We start from the raw sequence: 19032 nt of genomic DNA, 5'->3' as shown, positions 1-19032 counted from the left end.
AGCAATAATATATTTGAACAGAATGCAAACTTTCTGCACTTCCTCTTTTCTCACTTACTAACTTTCCATATCACTCAGTAACTTTCCACACACCAAGTTCCTCTTGACCCTTCCTTGACCCCTAACTTCCTTATGCATGTAAAGTAATCAATAAGTTCTAGTATGGTAACATGAATAAGTGTATTTCAAGCTAGAATCCAATGGTATTGACACAGTGAAGCCAATACTGAGCATCCTAAAGCAAACATTTGGATCACTCTTGGAAAATTGGTAAATAATAATATGATTTTCCATTTAAATCTAGATTAGATGCAGTTAATTTAGTTGGAAAGGCACAAACCTATATATATTCTTTACCTACCACCCTAGAGCTGTCACCCTATTACCTGTCACCCTAGACCCACTTCAATTTGCTTACCGCCCCAGTAGGTCCACAGACGTTGCAATCGCCATCACACTGCACACTGCCCTATCCCATTTGGACAAGAGTAATACCTATGTAACAATGCTGTTGTCACGTCCTGACCTTAGAGAGCCGTTTTATTTCTCTATTTTGTTAGGTCAGGGTGTGATGTGGGGTGGGCATTCTATGTTTTGTGTTTCTATGTTTTGGCCGGGTATGGTTCTCAATCAGGGACAGCTGTCTATCGTTGTCTCTGATTGGGAATCATACTTAGGCAGCCTGTTTTGCCACCTTAGTTTTGTGGGATGTTGTTTTTTGTTAGCTCTGTGAAGCCTAAAGACATGACGTTTGTTATTCTTTTGTTGTTTTGATTGGTGTTCTGGGTAAATAAAGAATCATGAACACGTACCACGCTGCACCTTGGTCCGATCATTTCGACGAACGTTACAGCTGTTCATTGACTATAGCTCAGCATTCAACACCATAGTACCTTCCAAGCTCATCATTAAGCTTGAGGCCCTGGGTCTCAACCCCGTTCAATTGGGTCCTGGACTTCCTGACGGGCCGTCCCCAGGTGGTGAAGGTAGGAAAAAACATCTCCACTTCACTGATCCTCAACACTGGGGCCCGACAAGGGTGTGTGCTCAGCCCCCTCCTGTACTCCCTGTTCACCCATGACTGCGTGGCCATGCACGCCTCCAACTCAATCATCAAGTTTGCAGACGACACAACAGTAGTAGGCTTGATTACCAACAACAACGAGACAGCCTACAGGGAGGAGGTGAGGGCTCTCGGAGTGTGGTGTCAGGAAAATAACTTCTCTCTCAACGTCAACAAAACAAAGGAGATGATCGTGGACTTCAGGAAACAGCAGAGGGAGCACCCCCCTATCCACATCGACGGGACAGCAGTGGAGAAGGTGGAAAGTTTTAAGTTCCTCGGCGTACACATCACGGACAAACTGAAATGGTCAACCCACACAGACAGTGTGGTGAAGAAGGCGCAACAGCACCTCTTCAACCTCAGGAGGTTGAAGAAATGTGGCTTGACACCTAAAACTCTCACAAACTTTTACGGATGCACAATTGAGCGCATCCTGTCGGCTGTATCACCACCTGGTACGGCAACTTCACCGCCCACAACTGCAGGGCTCTCCAGAGGGTGGTGCGGTCTGCACAACGCATCACCGGGGGCAAACTACCTGTCCTCCAGGACACCTACAGCACCCGCTGTCACAGGAAGGCCAAAAAGATCATCAAGGACAATAACCACCCGAGCCACTGCCTGTTCACCCCGCTACCATCCAGAAGGCGAGGTCAGTACAGGTGCATCAAAGCTGGGACCGAGAGACTGAAAAACAGTTTCTATCTCAAGGTCATCAGACTGTTAAACAGCCATCACTAGCACAGAGAGTCTGCTGCCTACATACAGACTTGAAATCACTAGTTACTTTAATAATGCCACTTTAATAATGTTTTCATATATTGCATCACTCATCTCATATGTATATATTGTATTCTATACTATATATTGCATTTTGCCTATGCTGCTCTGTCATTGCTCACCCATATATTTATATTTATATATTATTATTCCATTCCTTTACTTAGATTTGTGTGTATTAAGTATTTTTTGTGGAATTGTTAGATATTACTTGTTAGAAATTGCTGCACTGTCGGAACTAGAAGCACAAGCATTTCGCTACACTTGCAATAACATCTGATAACCATGTGTATGTGACCAATAACATTTTATTTGATTTGATTTAAAAGCCCATTAAGGGCTGAAATACAGCAGTCTTCTGTGCTGTGCCTGTGCTGTGCATGGGTTACTGTACCTGGGTTACTCCTGTGGCTGTAAACCTTTACAGAGCTATCTCAGAATAGCCTAAATAAATAAACAGACCAGGCCAGGGACCGGAAGCAGCAGCGTTACACCACATCCCAACACAGATAACTGGACAGAAAAGACCTCACTACCACCCCCACCTGTGTTTCACTATTTATTTATCTCATTTCTTACTCTGGCTCGAGACGTCTAGGCACTTTCTCTGACCTCCAACGGGCAACAGTTTAAGCTGAAGGACAGGAGAACAACAATACATGGATGTTTAAAGAGGAGGCATATCCTGGAGATAGTGGTATAGTGGAGTGGAGATAGTGGTATAGTGGAGTGGAGATAGTGGAGATAGTGGTATAATTAGATTTGAAAATGGTTTTCACTTTCCACTGACCTTTGTAAATACGTGCATTTACACGATGATGTTTTATGCAGACTGGTTTGATGATCAAATACGCCTGAAAGAGCTTCATCCAATTAATTATGGAAAGATGCACTGCCATGCGCCCTTTGTTGCTTTTGCGAATTACTGATATACATTTTTTTATGAAAAATGTCTTTCTTCCTGGTAAAATGAGTATGGATTTACAACGTTAAACAGCGGTTTACGCAAAACCTGTTGCTATAAATATGTTTTCTTAACTTTGCCATCTGAATTACACAGAATTCATGTCTGCCTCTCAGTCCATGGGGTTAAAGATTGAAGGGGCTGGATGTGTGTGTGTTTGTGTGTGCATGTTGCGCGTGTGTACAGCATGTGTGTGTTACTGTATTAGCCCTCCCTCTCTATCTCCCAAGAGCAGAGACACTGATTCAATTAAACATTGACCCCTTGTACCCTCTGGGACCTGTACCCACCCTAGGACACCCACCTCGCCATGACTACAGGATGGCTGATGGCTCTTCACAGGGCATTACACAGGATACAAGTCTAACTTAGATTTTTCTCTCACTCATCTCATCCCTCTCCCATTGAACAGCTATGTTTTATCTGGTAGCATTCGGTCACACGCACATAGATAGCAGTGATCTAAAAGGCAGGATGTCTCATCACTCATCCCTCTTCCTTCTGGCTAAACCATTGAACAGCTAAGTTTCATCAGGATGTCTCATCACTCATCTCATCCCTCTCCCTTCTGGCCCAACCACCGAACAGCTAAGTTTCATCAGGATGTCTCATCACTCATCTCATCCCTCTCCCTTCTGGCCCAACCACCGAACAGCTAAGTTTCATCAGGATGTCTCATCACTCATCTCATCCCTCTCCCTTCTGGCCCAACCACCGAACAGCTAAGTTTCATCAGGATGTCTCATCACTCATCTCATCCCTCTCCCTTCTGGCCCAACCATTGAACAGCTAAGTTTTATCTGGTAGCATCCAGTCACACGCATGTAGATAGCAGTGGTCTAAAAGGCAGGATGTCTCATCCCTTTTACAGTTAACTGAGCTTAATACAAACTTGCGTTCACTGGCAGTGTCATTTGAGTTTCTGTCAAGACTTTGGAGACAGTACATGTGGACAGTACATGTGGAGAACACTTCATAGATGTTTTGCAACTCTCAGGAAGAGGCTTTTCGACGTAACCCATGAACCTTCACTGCCCTCAAGATATGATGGATGGATGTATACAGTCTACTCTCTCTCTCTCATTCACACACCCACACACACACCCAACCTGGGTGTCTCAGTCCTGGCGGTCGGCAATTAGAGAAAATTACAGGAAGTTAATTAGTGTTATCAGTGGACGGCGAGGCTACAGCTGGCAGAGCTGGACCCTGCTCAAGTCACATACGGCCGAGAACCTTGGGTGATATGCCCAAGGAGGAGAGCACACACACACACACACACACACACACACACACACACACACACACACACACACACACACACACACACACACACACACACACACACACACACACACACACACACACACACACACACACACACACACACACACACACACAGGGACATACCCATACCGAGAGAGGAACATTTCAAACAATAATTTGCTATACGATTTATCTTCCCAGAAATACTGTCAAAATGTACAGGTAACTGCCAAAATATAGGAAACAGTTGAGTAAATTAGGGATACAAAGTATATTGAAAGAAGGTGCTTCCTCATAGATGTGGAATGAACATCCCATCAGCTTAGGGTCATGTATAAAAATGCTCAGCAGGCCCAGTTGCCCATGATTTTGGCTCTCATGTCTAGAAGAAGAGGTCTCAGTGACTATGAAAGAGTGGTGATAGTTGGGGTACATTTGGCAGGACCTTCAGCGACAAAGACTGCTCAATTAGCTGATGTTTCACGATATTCACCATGGTCACCAGATCTCAACCCAATTGAACACTTATGGGAGATTCTGCAGCGGCGCCTGAGACAGTGTTGTCAACACCAAATTATGGAATTTATTGTAAAAGAATGGTGTCGCATCCCTCCAACAGAGTTCCAGACACTTGTCAAATCTATGGCTCATGGTGGCCTAACACACTATTACACTTTTTTACAATCACTTTGGCATTTCAGAACCTTGTGGTCATTTTTCAAAACTCTAGTCACAAAACTCCAAACGGTCATCACTTGTAATACAGGCTGTCCAATGGTCAAAACATTGCATTGTGCATTCATATCTTTAAAGAAACCTTGCACTTGCAGAATCATTGGTTCAAATAACTAATTTATCATGAAATACCATAGGAACATTAATTTAGATCACCCACACACAAGATACCGATAGTTTCACTGTGTAGTTGTTTGTTCAATCATTAAATATTGTAGTACAAAATGTGTGATACATGTTTCATTATGGTACTACATGTAAATACATCACTGTAAAAGGACTAGTAAAGAGAATACTACAGACACAGTGGAATCATTGAACAAAATCTGAAATTTATTGATAAAATACAATAAAATCACTCATAGGTTTCTTTGAATCAAAGCAAAAATATTTAGCGACAAAAAAAGAAAAAAAACTACAGTAAAACATCAACTGCAGTGTTCCTCACCTGGCTTACTGTAAAAAGCAAAACAAAGGATTGATTACTGTACTTCTATATTTCCCTAAACCCTGTCTTGTGGAATTGGCCATAGGTTCTCATCCACATCACAATGGATGTTTTCATTAGCCAAACATCTTGGGAAGAATCTTCAGGCATGGCGAATCCAGGCCTGACACAGGTCTGCCGTGATGTCATTGCATGCGTCATCCATGGCCTGGATGGGTGGCTTGTTCGTGAGGGCGCCTATCATATACCTTCCACCTCCATGTGGAGAAAGATTCCTCAATCGAGTTTTAGGAAAGAAGACTATGGGGGTAAGTACAGGGTGGTAAATTGTGGATGGGCCTGAAACCATGCTTGCACCATTTGAGCATGATGGAACCTGACATTATCCCACACAATGACATAGGTCATGCCATCCGCTCTACAGACCTGATTTAGCCCACCAAGGAGGGTTACATTCGAACAGCGAATCATGTGGCTGCCTGCAACTCAATATATAGAGTATATAGAGTAGAGAGCTTTAGTTGTTGTTCGACCTAACATTAGAACAGGCAAGATGCATAATCTAAGCAATTTGACAGTGGAATGATTGTTGATGCAACACATGGTGATTCCAGCATCTCAGAAACAGCTGCCTTCCTGGGATTTTTATGCACTACAGTCTCTAGAGTTTACAGAGAATGGTGCGATAAACAAAACACATTCAGTGAGCGGCAGTTCTGTGGGCAAAAACACCTTGTTAATGAGAGAGGTCAGAGGAGAATTTCCAGACTCATTCAAGCTAACAGAAAGGCCACAAATGCTCAAATAACAGCTGTTTAAAACAGTGCTGTGCAGAAGGGCATCTCTTAACGTACAACACCGTGAATAATTCAGGCTGTTGTGGAGGCAAAAGGGGGTCCTACCCAGTACTAGATACGTGTACCTAATAAAGTGGCCGGTGAGTGTACAGTAATGTCAAATCTGAAAACATGGTCTGAAAAAGTGGTACATGGGACCATAGAAACAGTGTCTGATAAAGAATGATGATGAAATATTACATCCATAGATAATGTAGTCCAATTGGTTCATGTTCCACGATAATTGGTGTCAACGGATCTCATTATCCTGAAACGTTCATGATCTAAACATGGAATATTGTTCGTCAGTTTCCATAAAACTATGCATTAAGAGTAATGCAACAGTTACTTATTATTTTGAGCAGTTAGATCATTGTAATGAAATGAATAGACAGTAATCTCAGATGTAATGTGTGAATTGCATTTTGAAATGGTAATACTTTGATGTTAAGTTGTGTCATTTTGAACAGGTGATTTTAGTTCAATGAACAAATGATCTTAGCTGTATGTGTATTGCGTCCAAGCAATTGGATTAAGTGTTACAATTTTGAAAAATGTGCATTTTGATTATTGGTTGTGAGTTTTGTGTCTAGAGTTTTGAAAAATGACATCAAGGTTCCGAAATTAGTGCCAAAGTGATTGTAAAAAAACTGTAAGACACTTTATGTTGGTGTTTGATTTATTTTAACAGTTACCTATACCTTTGTCATGATATTAATAACATTATATTATCACATCCATAGTCTCACAGTGCAGATGGCATATTCATTTGTAGGCTATTTCTCATGCATTATAAGGCCAAACTTACAATGCTTTTTAAAATTGGTATCCTCATCGGTTATTAATAAAAACATGTGAACTCTCAACATTACGCAAACACTGCAATGTGGTAGTTATGACGCATGCTCCATATAGGAGGGGGGAAAGCACGTAGGCCTATGACCAGGGCACACAAATGCGCTCATCCATTACGTAAGGGATACACACTTCCTGTAGGCACTAACTTGATAGATCTAGCATATAAACTCAGCAAAAAAAGAAACATCCCTTTTTCAGGACCTTGTCTTTCAAAGATAATTAGTAAAAAATCCAAATAACTTCACAGATCTTCATTGTAAAGGGTTTAAACACTGTTTCCCATGCTTGTTCAATGAACCATAAACAATTAATGAACATGCACCTGTGGAAGACAGTAAGACAGTAACAGATTACAGACGGTAGGCAATTAAGGTCACAGTTATGAAAATTAGGACACTAAAGAGGCCTTTCTACTGACTTTGAAAAACACCAAAAGAAAGATGCCCAGGGTCCTTGCTCATCTGCATGAACGTGCCTTAGGCATGCTGCAAGGAGGCATGAGGACTGCAGACGTGGCCAGGGCAATAAATTGCAATGTCCAGCTTGTGAGACGCCTAAGAGAGCGCTACAGGGAGACAGGACGGACAGCTGATCATCCTCGTAGTGGCAGACCACGTGTAACAACACCTGCACAGGATCGGTACATCCGAACATCACACCTGCGGGACAGGTACAGGATGGCAACAACAACTGCCTGAGTTACACCAGGAATGCACAATCCCTCCATCAGTGCTCAGACTGTCCGCAATAGGCAGAGAGAGGCTGGACTGAGGGCTTGTAGGCCTGTTGTAAGGCAGGTCCTCACCAGACATCACCGGCAACAACGTCGCCTATGGGCACAAACACACCGTCGCTGGACCAGACAGGACTGGCAAAAAGTGCTCTTCACTGACGAGTCACGGTTTTGTCTCACCAGGGGTGATGGTTGGATTCGCGTTTATCATCGAAGGAATGAGCGTTACACTGAGACCTGTGCTCTGGAGCGAGATCGATTTGGAGGTGGAGGGTCCGTCATGGTCTGGGGCGGTGTGTCACATTATCATCGGACTGAGCTTGTTGTCATTGCAGGCAATCTCAATGCTGTGCGTTACAGGGAAGACATCCTCCTCCCTCATGTGGTACCCTTCCTGCAGGCTCATTCTGACATGACCCTCCAGCATGACAATGCCACCAGCCATACTGCACGTTCTGTGTGTGATTTCCTGCAAGACAGGAATGTCAGTGTTCTGCCGTGGCCAGCGAATAGCCCGGATCTCAATCCCATTGAGCACGACTAGGACCTGTTGGATCAGAGGGTGAGGACTAGGGTCATTCCCCCCAGAAATGTCCGGGAACTTGCAGGTGCCTTGGTGGAAGAGTGGGGTAACATCTCACAGCAAGAATAGGCAAATCTGGTGCAGTCCATGAGGAGGAGATGCACTGCAGTACTTAATGCAGCTGGTGGCCACACCAGCTACTGACTGTTACTTTTGATTTTGACCCCCCCCCCCCCCCCCCCCTTTGTTCAGGGATACATTATTCCATTTCTGTTAGTCACATGTCTGTGGAACTTGTTCAGTTTATATCTCAGTTGTTGAATCTTGTTATGTTCATACAAATATTTACACATGTTAAGTTTGCTGAAAATAAATGCAGTTGACAGTGAGAGGACGTGTCTTTTTTAGTTTAGATTAAATGGGAAAAAGGAAATGCATGACGTCTGTATGTGGCCCATTTAAACCTAAAATCCACACCACAGAGACAGTATTTTAACATAAAGCATAATCTCACAATAACTCAAGCAGAATTCCTAGCTTCATTCCATCATAGAAACACAGAAACAAAGTGACACAGAAACAATTGGCCATGGAAACCCACCTAAAATCAATCAAGGCTCTGTGTATGGCATCAAGTAGGAACAAAAGAAAAACAAAATAAACACAAGAAATCCCATAACTAACTAAAGCATGTTGAGGTTACCATAAAATAGAAGTCACATATGTATTATCCAGAGGCAAGAGTGCAGTAGAGCATGTACTCAACCAAATGTCATACAAATAAATACAAAACAGTATGGCCATCTATCATACATTTTATTTATGCAATTAGGAGAAAAGATTTTATCCCCGGTTGATAATAAATGTAGCGATGATGGCCTATGTAAGTTGCTGCTGAGACTCAAGGTAAAGTACAAAAAGTATTGTTCAAAAGCAATGGGTCTTTGACACAACCAAATAAATAGGTAAGTTAACTGATAAACATATAATAAGGCCTATTACTTCTTCACCTTTGCCTATTATGTAATCTGTTCAGAAAAGTGAAGTAGTGTATCCCACTGGGTACACACTGGTTGAATCAATGTTGTTTCAATGAAATAACGTTGAACCAACGCGGAATAGATGTTGAATTGACGTCTGTGCCCAGTGGGTACTTGATATAAGAAATGGGAAAAGTATATTTGATAGAAACCTTGCAGAGGTAGCCTACTTAATTATCACTAAAAGTACATAGGATTAACACTGGGCATTACACAATATGTTTCTAAAATGTACAAATGTTTTCATTCATAAAACAGTGTTTTTGTTCCCTATTTCCCCACATAATCTCAGATATTTCATTGAAAATTAAAACTATCACAGACAGGCACCCAGATTAATGATGTGTATAAAATGAGGGAAGTGTTTTGCAGAAACATCCTAAACGGAAAACCAAGAAAATCCAAGGCAGCAACTGGCAGACCACTGCTGGCCGTCTGCAGTGTTTGTGCACCCAGTCATTGAATGAAACTGTGGCATTCTAAATACAATAAAACATTTGAAAACAGTAAAATTGTCTATTCAACTAATTACGGGTAGTGCATTTTCAAAATGTGAAAAAAATATAATTCAACTTTAGACAGCCTCCATACTAAAGTAAATATATTTTTATTTAATGTATTATTTAATTGTCTTTCATTTAATTTATATAGACCCATCTTGATTATTTATACAATACAGTATTATATTTCAAATATTCTTATCTTTTTTTGGCAAATGATTCTGTACTTGTGCATGTGAGATTAAAACTTGAATATTTGCCTTTGACTATCAAAACAGTTTAATTGATTGGAATTAATCATTTATGTATAAATAAATAAATAGCCATGTCATGTGCTAAAATCTATCAGAGAATACTTTTCAAGCTCCCACCCAGTCTCCCGCCAATCAATCAATAACGTTCGTGTTTAGATTTAATTTTGGCAACCGTTCTAATAACAATTCACTGACACTGGCGTTGCCTATCAACTTCGCTGGATGAGGTTGTCATATGGAGTGATTTCAAATGGAGAAAAAAGAAGGTAAAACGGAAACGCATTGTTGAGTCCTAGCCTGTTGAGTGCTTACGGTAATTGTTTGTAAAGTTTTGTGGTTGTTGAAATGAAGGTCCCTTAGGAACAAATGCTGTAGTTTTACTAAGCTAACGTTAGAGCTCAGCTTGTGATGATGCTGTGGTTAGCAACTGGAATTGAGTTTGTAACTAGCTAGCTAACAATTATTTTTAAAAATTCGCCAATTATCAATAAACAAACCTTTCCTCGGGAAGGAAGTACATATCAGACCTCTGCACAAGTTTGGTCCTAACGCAGTTAGCTATATTCCCTATAGATGGCGGTAGAGGAGAACATAGCCAGGCCTAATAATAATAAAATAAGTGAGCTCCACACTTACAACCCTCCTTTCTAATTGGTATGATAGGTAAAGTTACTATTAAGCGCAGCTATAGGATAATCATGCCCCGTATTTCGGATTACAGTATCACTTCAGTAACCTACCCTACCCTACCCTGTTCAAAATGACCCCAAACAGACAATATTTGTCAAATAAATAGAATATTTAAACAGGGCTATGATTATCTTTTTATAATTTTTTTTTTTAACAAATATTGAAAATATGTTGGAGCACCTAAAGAAATTTAGGAGCAAAATAAAACATATTTGAGGTAATAAAACTGGAATCCTTGATTTGTCTAGGCACATTGGTGCTCCTAAATTTCAATTCAAGGTTGCACAGCAAAATATTTAGGCATATATGTGAGTAAAATGGTCACACTGTAGAGCCCTGCTAAATGTTCTAATGATTACTGCAGGTCCCAATTGTCTTCAACATACCTATACATTTCTTATTATTTCAGCCTGCAAATCTGGATATGGAGTGTGTGATAGAGCAGTAATGAGTCAACCCAATACTCCGGCAAAGTGGAACTCAAGGATTCTGGACTGTTGCATTGACAGGAGGGTCTGTAAGTGTAGGCTGTAATAGCAAACATTAACCTTTTTAAAAGCTATGTCTACAATTTCATAATAATTTGTATCTTCCAGGTTTGTGTGGTACCTTCTGTTCAATGTGCCTAGCCTGTCAGATGGCTGAGAGGTATGGTGAATGCTTCTGTCTCCCCCTGCTGCCAACAACTATGATGATGATGCGCACATCAATGAGAGAGAGATACAACATCCCGGTGAGAAAGCTGTCTAGTACAGTGCAACAAACCTGCAAAACATCTGTGTATTAATGAATAACTACTTTAACTATATTGCTGAACAACATCATTGTCAATTTTGATAGCTTGGTTTGACTGTATGATGTATGTGTACTTATACAGTACAGTAGTCACCAATAAGCAAAACATATATATTTTTTAATCCTCCCTCTGTATTTCTAGGGCAGCTTAATTGATGACTGGGCAGTGCACATGTTCTGTGGACCCTGTGCTCTATGTCAGATGGCAAGAGAGATGAAACACCAACTGGGTTGAGATTGAAAGGCAATCAATCCATTTGAGTTTTGGGGGTCTGTGCATACCTAATAAAAGAAGAAGAAAAACACTGATGGCTTTATATTACATACAGTATCTGATGAATTCCAATTGAATAAGTCATGCATGGAATTTACAAAAAGGCCTAATAAACCTGCATGTACGATTATACAACTTTTGTATATTGTGCACAACCATAATTAATGTTTTTGTTTATTTTCTTGCACATGCAGCTGTCAATTTGACTATTGATTATTATTTGTTGCTAAAACAATGACAAAGTAAAGTACAATTAATATATAAGAGGAAATAGTTTTAGAATTTTCAACACATTTTCATAGTATTGGCAATGGATGGAGGGATGATCGTGGCTGTGGAATGCAATTTATGAATTACCGTTGCCTAGTAACATCCTAAACACCAAAGCGTGCCATAAACTAATTTTCTAGCTAGATTAGGCTCGTTTGTTAACCTCTAGGTACGTATTTGATACACAAAAGAAACGTTTACTAAAGAGTAAACATTAAGAATGCAAATGCATTACTTTGCAGATAATTTTATTTTATAATATTTACATTTGCTCAAGTAACTGGCTACTGTTGCTAGGTAGCTAGCTAGCTATTCGTATGATGAGCTAGCTAGCTAGAAGTAAAATCTAGGTCTATATTAATTCTGTATTAATTTATATTCATTGAGCAGGGTAGTTGCAGGAAATATGTGCAACGTATTTCAAGACGCCACTACAAGACAACCAAGGACTTTAGCTGGGGGCCAGTTTGCCGGGATCCAGAAAAAGACATGGAGCTCTGGAGTGATGGATTGCTGTGTTGACAGAGATGTCTGTAAGTAATGGCTAGAATGGTACCTACACATTTTGATTGTTTACATACTATTTGATTAATACAAGCCAAGATGTACACTACATATTTATTTTGACAGTGAAACTAAAACTTTTAATTTGGCTTTATATTACAGCATTTTGGATTTGAGATCAAACATGTTAATTTATGAGGCAACAGTACGCAATGTCACCTTCTATTTGAGTGTATTTTCATACATATCTGTTTTACCATTAGAAATGAAAGCACTTTATGTACCCTATCTAGACCCCCATTTGAAGCTGTCATATGTATTTGAACAAATTCACTTATAGTGTATTACATTTAGTGAAACGTTTCTTATTTGGTCCCATATACCTAGCACACAATGACTACATCATGCTTGTGACTACACACTTGGTGGATGCATTTGCAGTTTGTTTTAGTTGGCCAATATAAATGAATGGTAAATAATTTATTGTGTCATTTTTCAGTCTCTTTTATTGTAACTAAGAATATAATATGTCTTTGAACACTTCTACATTCATCTGGATGTTACCATGATTAGGGATAATCATGAATGAATTGTGAATAATGATGAGTAAGAAAGTTACAGATGCATAACTATCATACCCCCAATAAAATCGTGACTTCCCCTGTTATTGGTAATGGTGAGATGTTAGCATGTTTTGCGGGCATCTGTAACTTTCTCACTCATCCTTATTTGCTTTCATTCATTCATTGGCCTATCCGTAATCATGGTAGCATCCACATTAATGTAGAAATGTTCAGAAACATTATATATTCTTATTTACAATTAAAGTGATTTGAAATGTACTCAATACATTATTCACCATTCTTTTCTATTGGGCACAATATACAGTGCATTCGGAAAGTATTCAAACCCGTTGACTTTTTCCACATTTTCTTTTTTTCTCCACGAGTTAAAACCTTATTCTAAAATGGAATAAATTGTTCCCCCCCCCTCATCAATCTACACACAATACCCATAATGGCAAAGTTTTTGCAAATTTATATATAGTACCAGTCAAAAGTTTGGACACACCTACTGATTCAAGGTATTTTTTTAAATATTTTTTTTACAATTTTCTACATTGTAGAATAATAGTGAAGACATCAAAACTATGAAATAACACATATGGAATGATGTAGTGACCAAAAAGGTGTTAAACAAATCCAAATATATATTATATTTGAGATTCTTCAAAGTAGCGACCCTATGCCTTGATGACAGCTTTGCACACTCTTGGCATTCTCTCAATCAGCTTCACCTGGAATGCTTTTCCAACAGTCTTGAAGGAATTCCCGCATATACTGAGCACTTGTTCAACTCATCCCAAACCATCTCAATTGGGTTGGGGTTGGGTGATTGTGGAGGCCAGGCCATCTGATGCAGCACTCCATCAAGGCAAAGGGTGGCTACTTTGAAGAATCTTAAAATATATTTGGATGTGTTTAACACTTTTTTGGTTACTACATGATTCCATATGTGTTATTTCATAGTTTTGATGTCTTCACTATTATTCTACAATATAGAAAATAGTAAAAGTAGGCGTGTCCCTACTCATTACTCAGTACTTTGTTGAAGCACCTTCGGCAGCGATAACAACCTTGAGTCGTCTTGGGTATGACGCTACAAGCTTTGCACACCTGTATTTGGGAAGTATCTCCCATTCTTCTCTGCAGATCCTCTCAAGCTCTGTCAGGTTGGATGGGGAGCGTCGCTGCACAGCTATTTTCAAGTCTCTCCAGAGATGTTCGATCGGTTTAAAATCCGGGCTCTGGCTGGGCCACTCAAGGACATTCAGAGACTTGTCCCGAAGCCACTCCTGCATTATCTCGGCTGTGTGCTTAGGGTTGTTGTCCTGTTGGAAGATTAACCTTTGCCCCAGTCAGAGGTCTTCAGCGCTCTGGAGCAGGTTTTCACCAAGGATCTCTTAGTACTTTGCTCCGTTCATCTTTCCCTCAATCCTGACTAGTCTCCCAGTCCCTGCCTCTGAAAAACATCCCCACAGCATGATTCTGCCACCACCATGTTTCACCGTAGAGGTGGTGCCAGGTTTCCTCCAGACGTGACGCTTGGCATTCAGGCCAAAGAGTTCAATCTTGGTTTCATCAGACCAGAGAATTTTGTTTTTCATGGTCTGAGAGTCCTTTAGGTGCCTTTTGGCAAACTCCAAGCGGGCTGTCATGTGCCTTTTACTGAGGAGTGGCTTCTGTCTGGCCACTCTACCATAAAGGCCTGATTGGTGGATTGCTGCAGAGATTGTTGTCCTTCTGGAAGGTTCTCGCATCTCCACAGAGGAACTCTGGAGCTCTGTCAGAGTGACCATCAGGTTCTTGGTCACCTTCCTGAGCAAGGCCCTTCTCCCCCCCATTGCTCAGTTTGGCCGGGCGGCCAAAGATTTTTGGTGGTTCCAAACTTCTTCCATTTAAGAATGATGGAGGCCACAGTGTTCTTTGGACCTTCAATGCTGCAGAAATGTTTTGGTACCCTTCCCCAGATCTGTGCCTCGACACAATCCTGTCTCGGAGCTCTACGGGTAAAGTCATTTTCTCTGATGAATCCCCTTTCCAATTGTTTGGGGCATCCGGAAAAAAGCTTGTCCGAAGAAGACAAGGTGAGCGCTACCATCAGTCCTGTGTCATGCCAACAGTAAAGCATCCTGAGACCATTCATGTGTGGGGTTGCTTCTCAGCCAAGGGAGTTGGCTCACTCACAATTTTGCCTAAGAACACAGCCATGAATAAAGAATGGTACCAACACATCCTCCGAGAGCAACTTCTCCCAACCATCCAGGAACAGTTTGGTGACGAACAATGCCTTTTCCAGCATGATGGAGAACCTTGCCATAAGGCAAAAGTGATAACTAAGTGGCTCGGTGAACAAAACATCGATATTTTGGGTCCATGGCCAGGAAACTCCCCAGACCTTAATCCCACTTGTGGTCAATCCTCAAGAGGCGGGTGAACAAACAAAAACCCACAAATTCTGACAAACTCCAAGCATTGATTATGCAAGAATGGGCTGCCATCAGTCAGGATGTGGCACAGAAGTTAATTGACAGCATGCCAGGGCGGATTGCAGAGGTCTTGAAAAAGAAGGGTCAACACTGCAAATATTGACTCTTTGCATCAACTTCATGTAATTGTCAATACAAGCCTTTGACACTTATGGAATGCTTGAAATTATAATTATAACATCTGACAAAAATATCTAAAGACACTGAAGCAGCAAACTTTGTGGAAATTAATATTTGTGTCATTCTCAAAACTTTTGGCCACGACTGTAGATTGTTGAGAAAAAAAAAAGATTTAATCAATTTTAGGGCTGTAACGTCACAAAATGTGGAAAAAGTCAAGGGGTCTGAATACTTTCTGAAGGCAATGTAAATAAGGTCCCGCACTTGACAGTGCATGTCACAGCAAAAACCAAGCCATGAGGTCTAAGGAATTGTCCGTAGACCTCAGACATGGAACAGGTAGGTTCGCTAGACCTTATTCATGGTTCCTTCGCACGTAAAGGTGGTGGAATCATTAGAGAATAAAGTCAAGGTCAGAATATGGCGTATCTGTAGACACACCTCTGCCACACCTTCATATATTCAAGCTCCACCTCAAATGAATAGTGGGTGAATAGCATTTTATTCTCATACTTAAATTCAAGGTCTGAATATGCAGAGAAAAGTGCATAAATATAAAAGTGCATAAAAAGAGAATGACCTTCCATTTATGCTTTCTTATCTTTGGTCAGAATCTGGGCCTGAGTGAATATGCTAAAATACTTGACACTGTCAAATGGGGGGACTAGATACATAAAGTGCATTCATTTCCAAATGGATATGTATGGAAACACCTTAAAATAAAATGTGACATTATGTACTGTCGCCTCATATGAAACATTTGTTGTCTAAGCCAAAATGCTGGAGTATAGAACCAAGTTATACGTTTTAGCTTCACTGTCCACATACGGTACATTTACAGAGGAGTGTAATTGGGTCGGTTTCAGTCATCATTTACTTGCCATTCATACCAACAGGTCTCTGTGGATTTTTCTGTCCATGCATTCAGGCCGTTAAGATGGCAGAGAAATACGGAGAGTGTTTCCTACTCTCTCATGTTCCATGGACACATTTTATGTTGCGAACCAGCATTCGGGAGCGGTATAACATAGAGGTATGCATATGGCATGTTGCTGATTGTACAGCTGTATAGATATGCATCTTCATGTATTGTTAAACATTTCCATTACCTCTTTCTCCATGCACACTATTCAGCATTATCTTTGTACAGCATCAACTCAGTTATATCACAAAGTACTTTGGGACGGTGTCCTGGACTAACGTTAAGCTAAATCCTGGACAAAAAAATGCTATTTCAATGGGAATTCTCCATTGGCAATGCTTTTTAGTCCAGGACTATGTGTAATCTGTGTCCAGTATATCAGCCCTTTGTGTTACCTGTCTCATCCTCACCCTGTCAGGGCCAGCGCTAGTCAGGGCTTAGGGACCCCAGCGCTAGTCAGGGCTTAGGGACTGATCATTATAGACCTACGACATAGGAATGTGAGAAGTTGATATCACCTTAGCCACCCTAATAATATGTTGATTTCTACAGGGAACCATTTGCGATGACTGGTGTATGACTGCTTTCTGCGGACCATGTGTTCAATGCCAAATGGTTCGTGAAGTCAATAAGGAGATTCCTAACTGACACAGCCGGAAAGTGAATGCTGACCCCCAAAGTGTTGTCTCCCGCACCTTGTTATGAAAATGTTAATTAAATTGTTGCAGTGAGAACCCTCAAGTTTTTGTACAACAAACTTCTTATGGTTACATTAGGACTGCGGTCATCTGAAGACTATGCCTGCAAGTCAACAAACGCTTTATGTCCCTCTGACTATACAGCACTATGTGAGCACAACCCTTTATCCAAATCCTCAGCAGTAAGAAAAAACAAGACACAGTACCATGTGACTGTCAGATGTATACAATGTGCAATATAATTTACAGTATTTTACTATTCATGATAAGTCTGTTATTACCAGATTATGGCTCATTTAAATGTATTCAACTACCAGTTGTTTATATGAAAATAAATTTGAAATAAGTACTACACAAGAATAGTTCAGAAATTAAATTATTGTTTTTTTACTTTTTGGATTATGTGTGTATTGTTATTGTATTGCTAGATATTACTGCACTGTTGGAGCTAGAAACAAGCATTTCGCTGCACCTGCGATAACATCTGCAGATATGTATACGCGACCAATAAACTTTGATTTGAAAGCCGGTCTTTGACCTAACCAACAAGCACCGAGTTCAATCAAAATACTAACAAAGTTACAAAATATCCAGTTAACCACAAGTCATTCCTGTGGCAGTAGGACTTTAGGACCATTTCAAATCAAATTTTATTCGTCATGCTTCATAAACAACAGGTGTAGACTAACACTGAAATGCTTACTTATAGTCCCTTCCCAACAATGCAGAAAGTAAAAAATGTATACAAATAATTGAAAAATAATAACGAGGACTAAATACACAATGAGTTTTTTTTTCTCACCTTTATTTAACCAGGTAGGCCAGTTGAGAACAAGTTCTCATTTACAACTGCGACCTGACCAAGATAAAGCAAAGCAGTAAGACAAAAGCAACAGTTACATATGGGATAAACAAATGTACAGTCAAAAACACAATAGAAAAATCTATATACAGTGGGGCAAAAAAGTATTTAGTCAGCCACCAATTGTGCAAGTTCTCCCACTTAAAAAGATGAGAGAGGCCTGTAATTTTCATCATAGGTACACTTCAACTATGACAGACAAAATGAGGGAAAAAAATCCAGAAAATCACATTGTAGGATTTTTTATGAATTTATTTGCAAATTATGGTGGAAAATAAGTATTTGGTCACCTACAAACAAGCAAGATTTCTGGCTCTCACAGACCTGTAACTTCTTCTTTAAGAAGCTCCTCTGCCCTCCACTCATTACCTGTATTAATGGCACCTGTTTGAACTTGTTATCAGTATAAAAGACACCTGTCCACAACCTCAAACAGTCACACTCCAAACTCCACTATGGCCAAGACCAAAGAGCTGTCAAAGGACACCAGAAGCAAAATTGTAGACCTGCACCAGGCTGGGATGACTGAATCTGCAATAGGTAAGCAGCTTGGTTTGAAGAAATCAACTGTGGGAGCAATTATTAGGAAATGGAAGACATACAAGACCACTGATAATCTCCCTCGATCTGGGGCTCCACGCAAGATCTCACCCCGTGGGGTCAAAATGATCACAAGAACGGTGAGCAAAAATCCCAGAACCACACGGGGGGACCTAGTGAATGACCTGTAGAGAGCTGGGACCAAAGTAACAAAGCCTACCATCAGTAACACACTACGCCGCCAGGGACTCAAATCCTGCAGTGCCAGACGTGTCCCCCTGCTTAAGCCAGTACATGTCCAGGCC

The 19032-nt window shown here is 40.5% G+C and overlaps 1 protein-coding gene and 1 long non-coding RNA gene across 2 annotated transcripts; both read left to right on the top strand.

Moving 5' to 3' along the window:
• Positions 1–10109: 10109 nt before the first annotated feature.
• LOC139572476 (cornifelin homolog A-like) lies at positions 10110–11928 on the top strand. Its single transcript, XM_071395218.1, has 4 exons — positions 10110–10269; positions 11103–11210; positions 11290–11426; positions 11631–11928. Exons 1-4 carry the CDS (start codon positions 10254–10256, stop codon positions 11721–11723), a joined length of 354 nt encoding a protein of 117 aa, XP_071251319.1. The 5' UTR covers positions 10110–10253; the 3' UTR covers positions 11724–11928.
• A 168-nt stretch (positions 11929–12096) lies between these two features.
• On the top strand, positions 12097–17694 carry LOC139572477 (uncharacterized). Its single transcript, XR_011674423.1, has 4 exons — positions 12097–12201; positions 12423–12565; positions 16602–16738; positions 17180–17694. It is a non-coding gene; the product is annotated as an uncharacterized lncRNA (long non-coding RNA).
• Positions 17695–19032: the final 1338 nt, after the last annotated feature.

Source organism: Salvelinus alpinus, chromosome 4, assembly GCF_045679555.1.
Source record: "Salvelinus alpinus chromosome 4, SLU_Salpinus.1, whole genome shotgun sequence".
In the NCBI taxonomy this organism is placed as follows: Eukaryota; Metazoa; Chordata; class Actinopteri; order Salmoniformes; family Salmonidae; genus Salvelinus; species Salvelinus alpinus.
This window is presented reverse-complemented; position numbering and strand designations above follow the sequence as displayed.

Excerpts from the sequence above, each read along its gene's own strand:
- LOC139572476 (XM_071395218.1), top strand. Across the intron at positions 11,211-11,289 it reads TTGCATTGACAGGAGGGTCT|GTTTGTGTGGTACCTTCTGT; the intron begins GTAAGTGTAGGC and ends TGTATCTTCCAG. Across the intron at positions 11,427-11,630 it reads GAGAGAGATACAACATCCCG|GGCAGCTTAATTGATGACTG; the intron begins GTGAGAAAGCTG and ends CTGTATTTCTAG.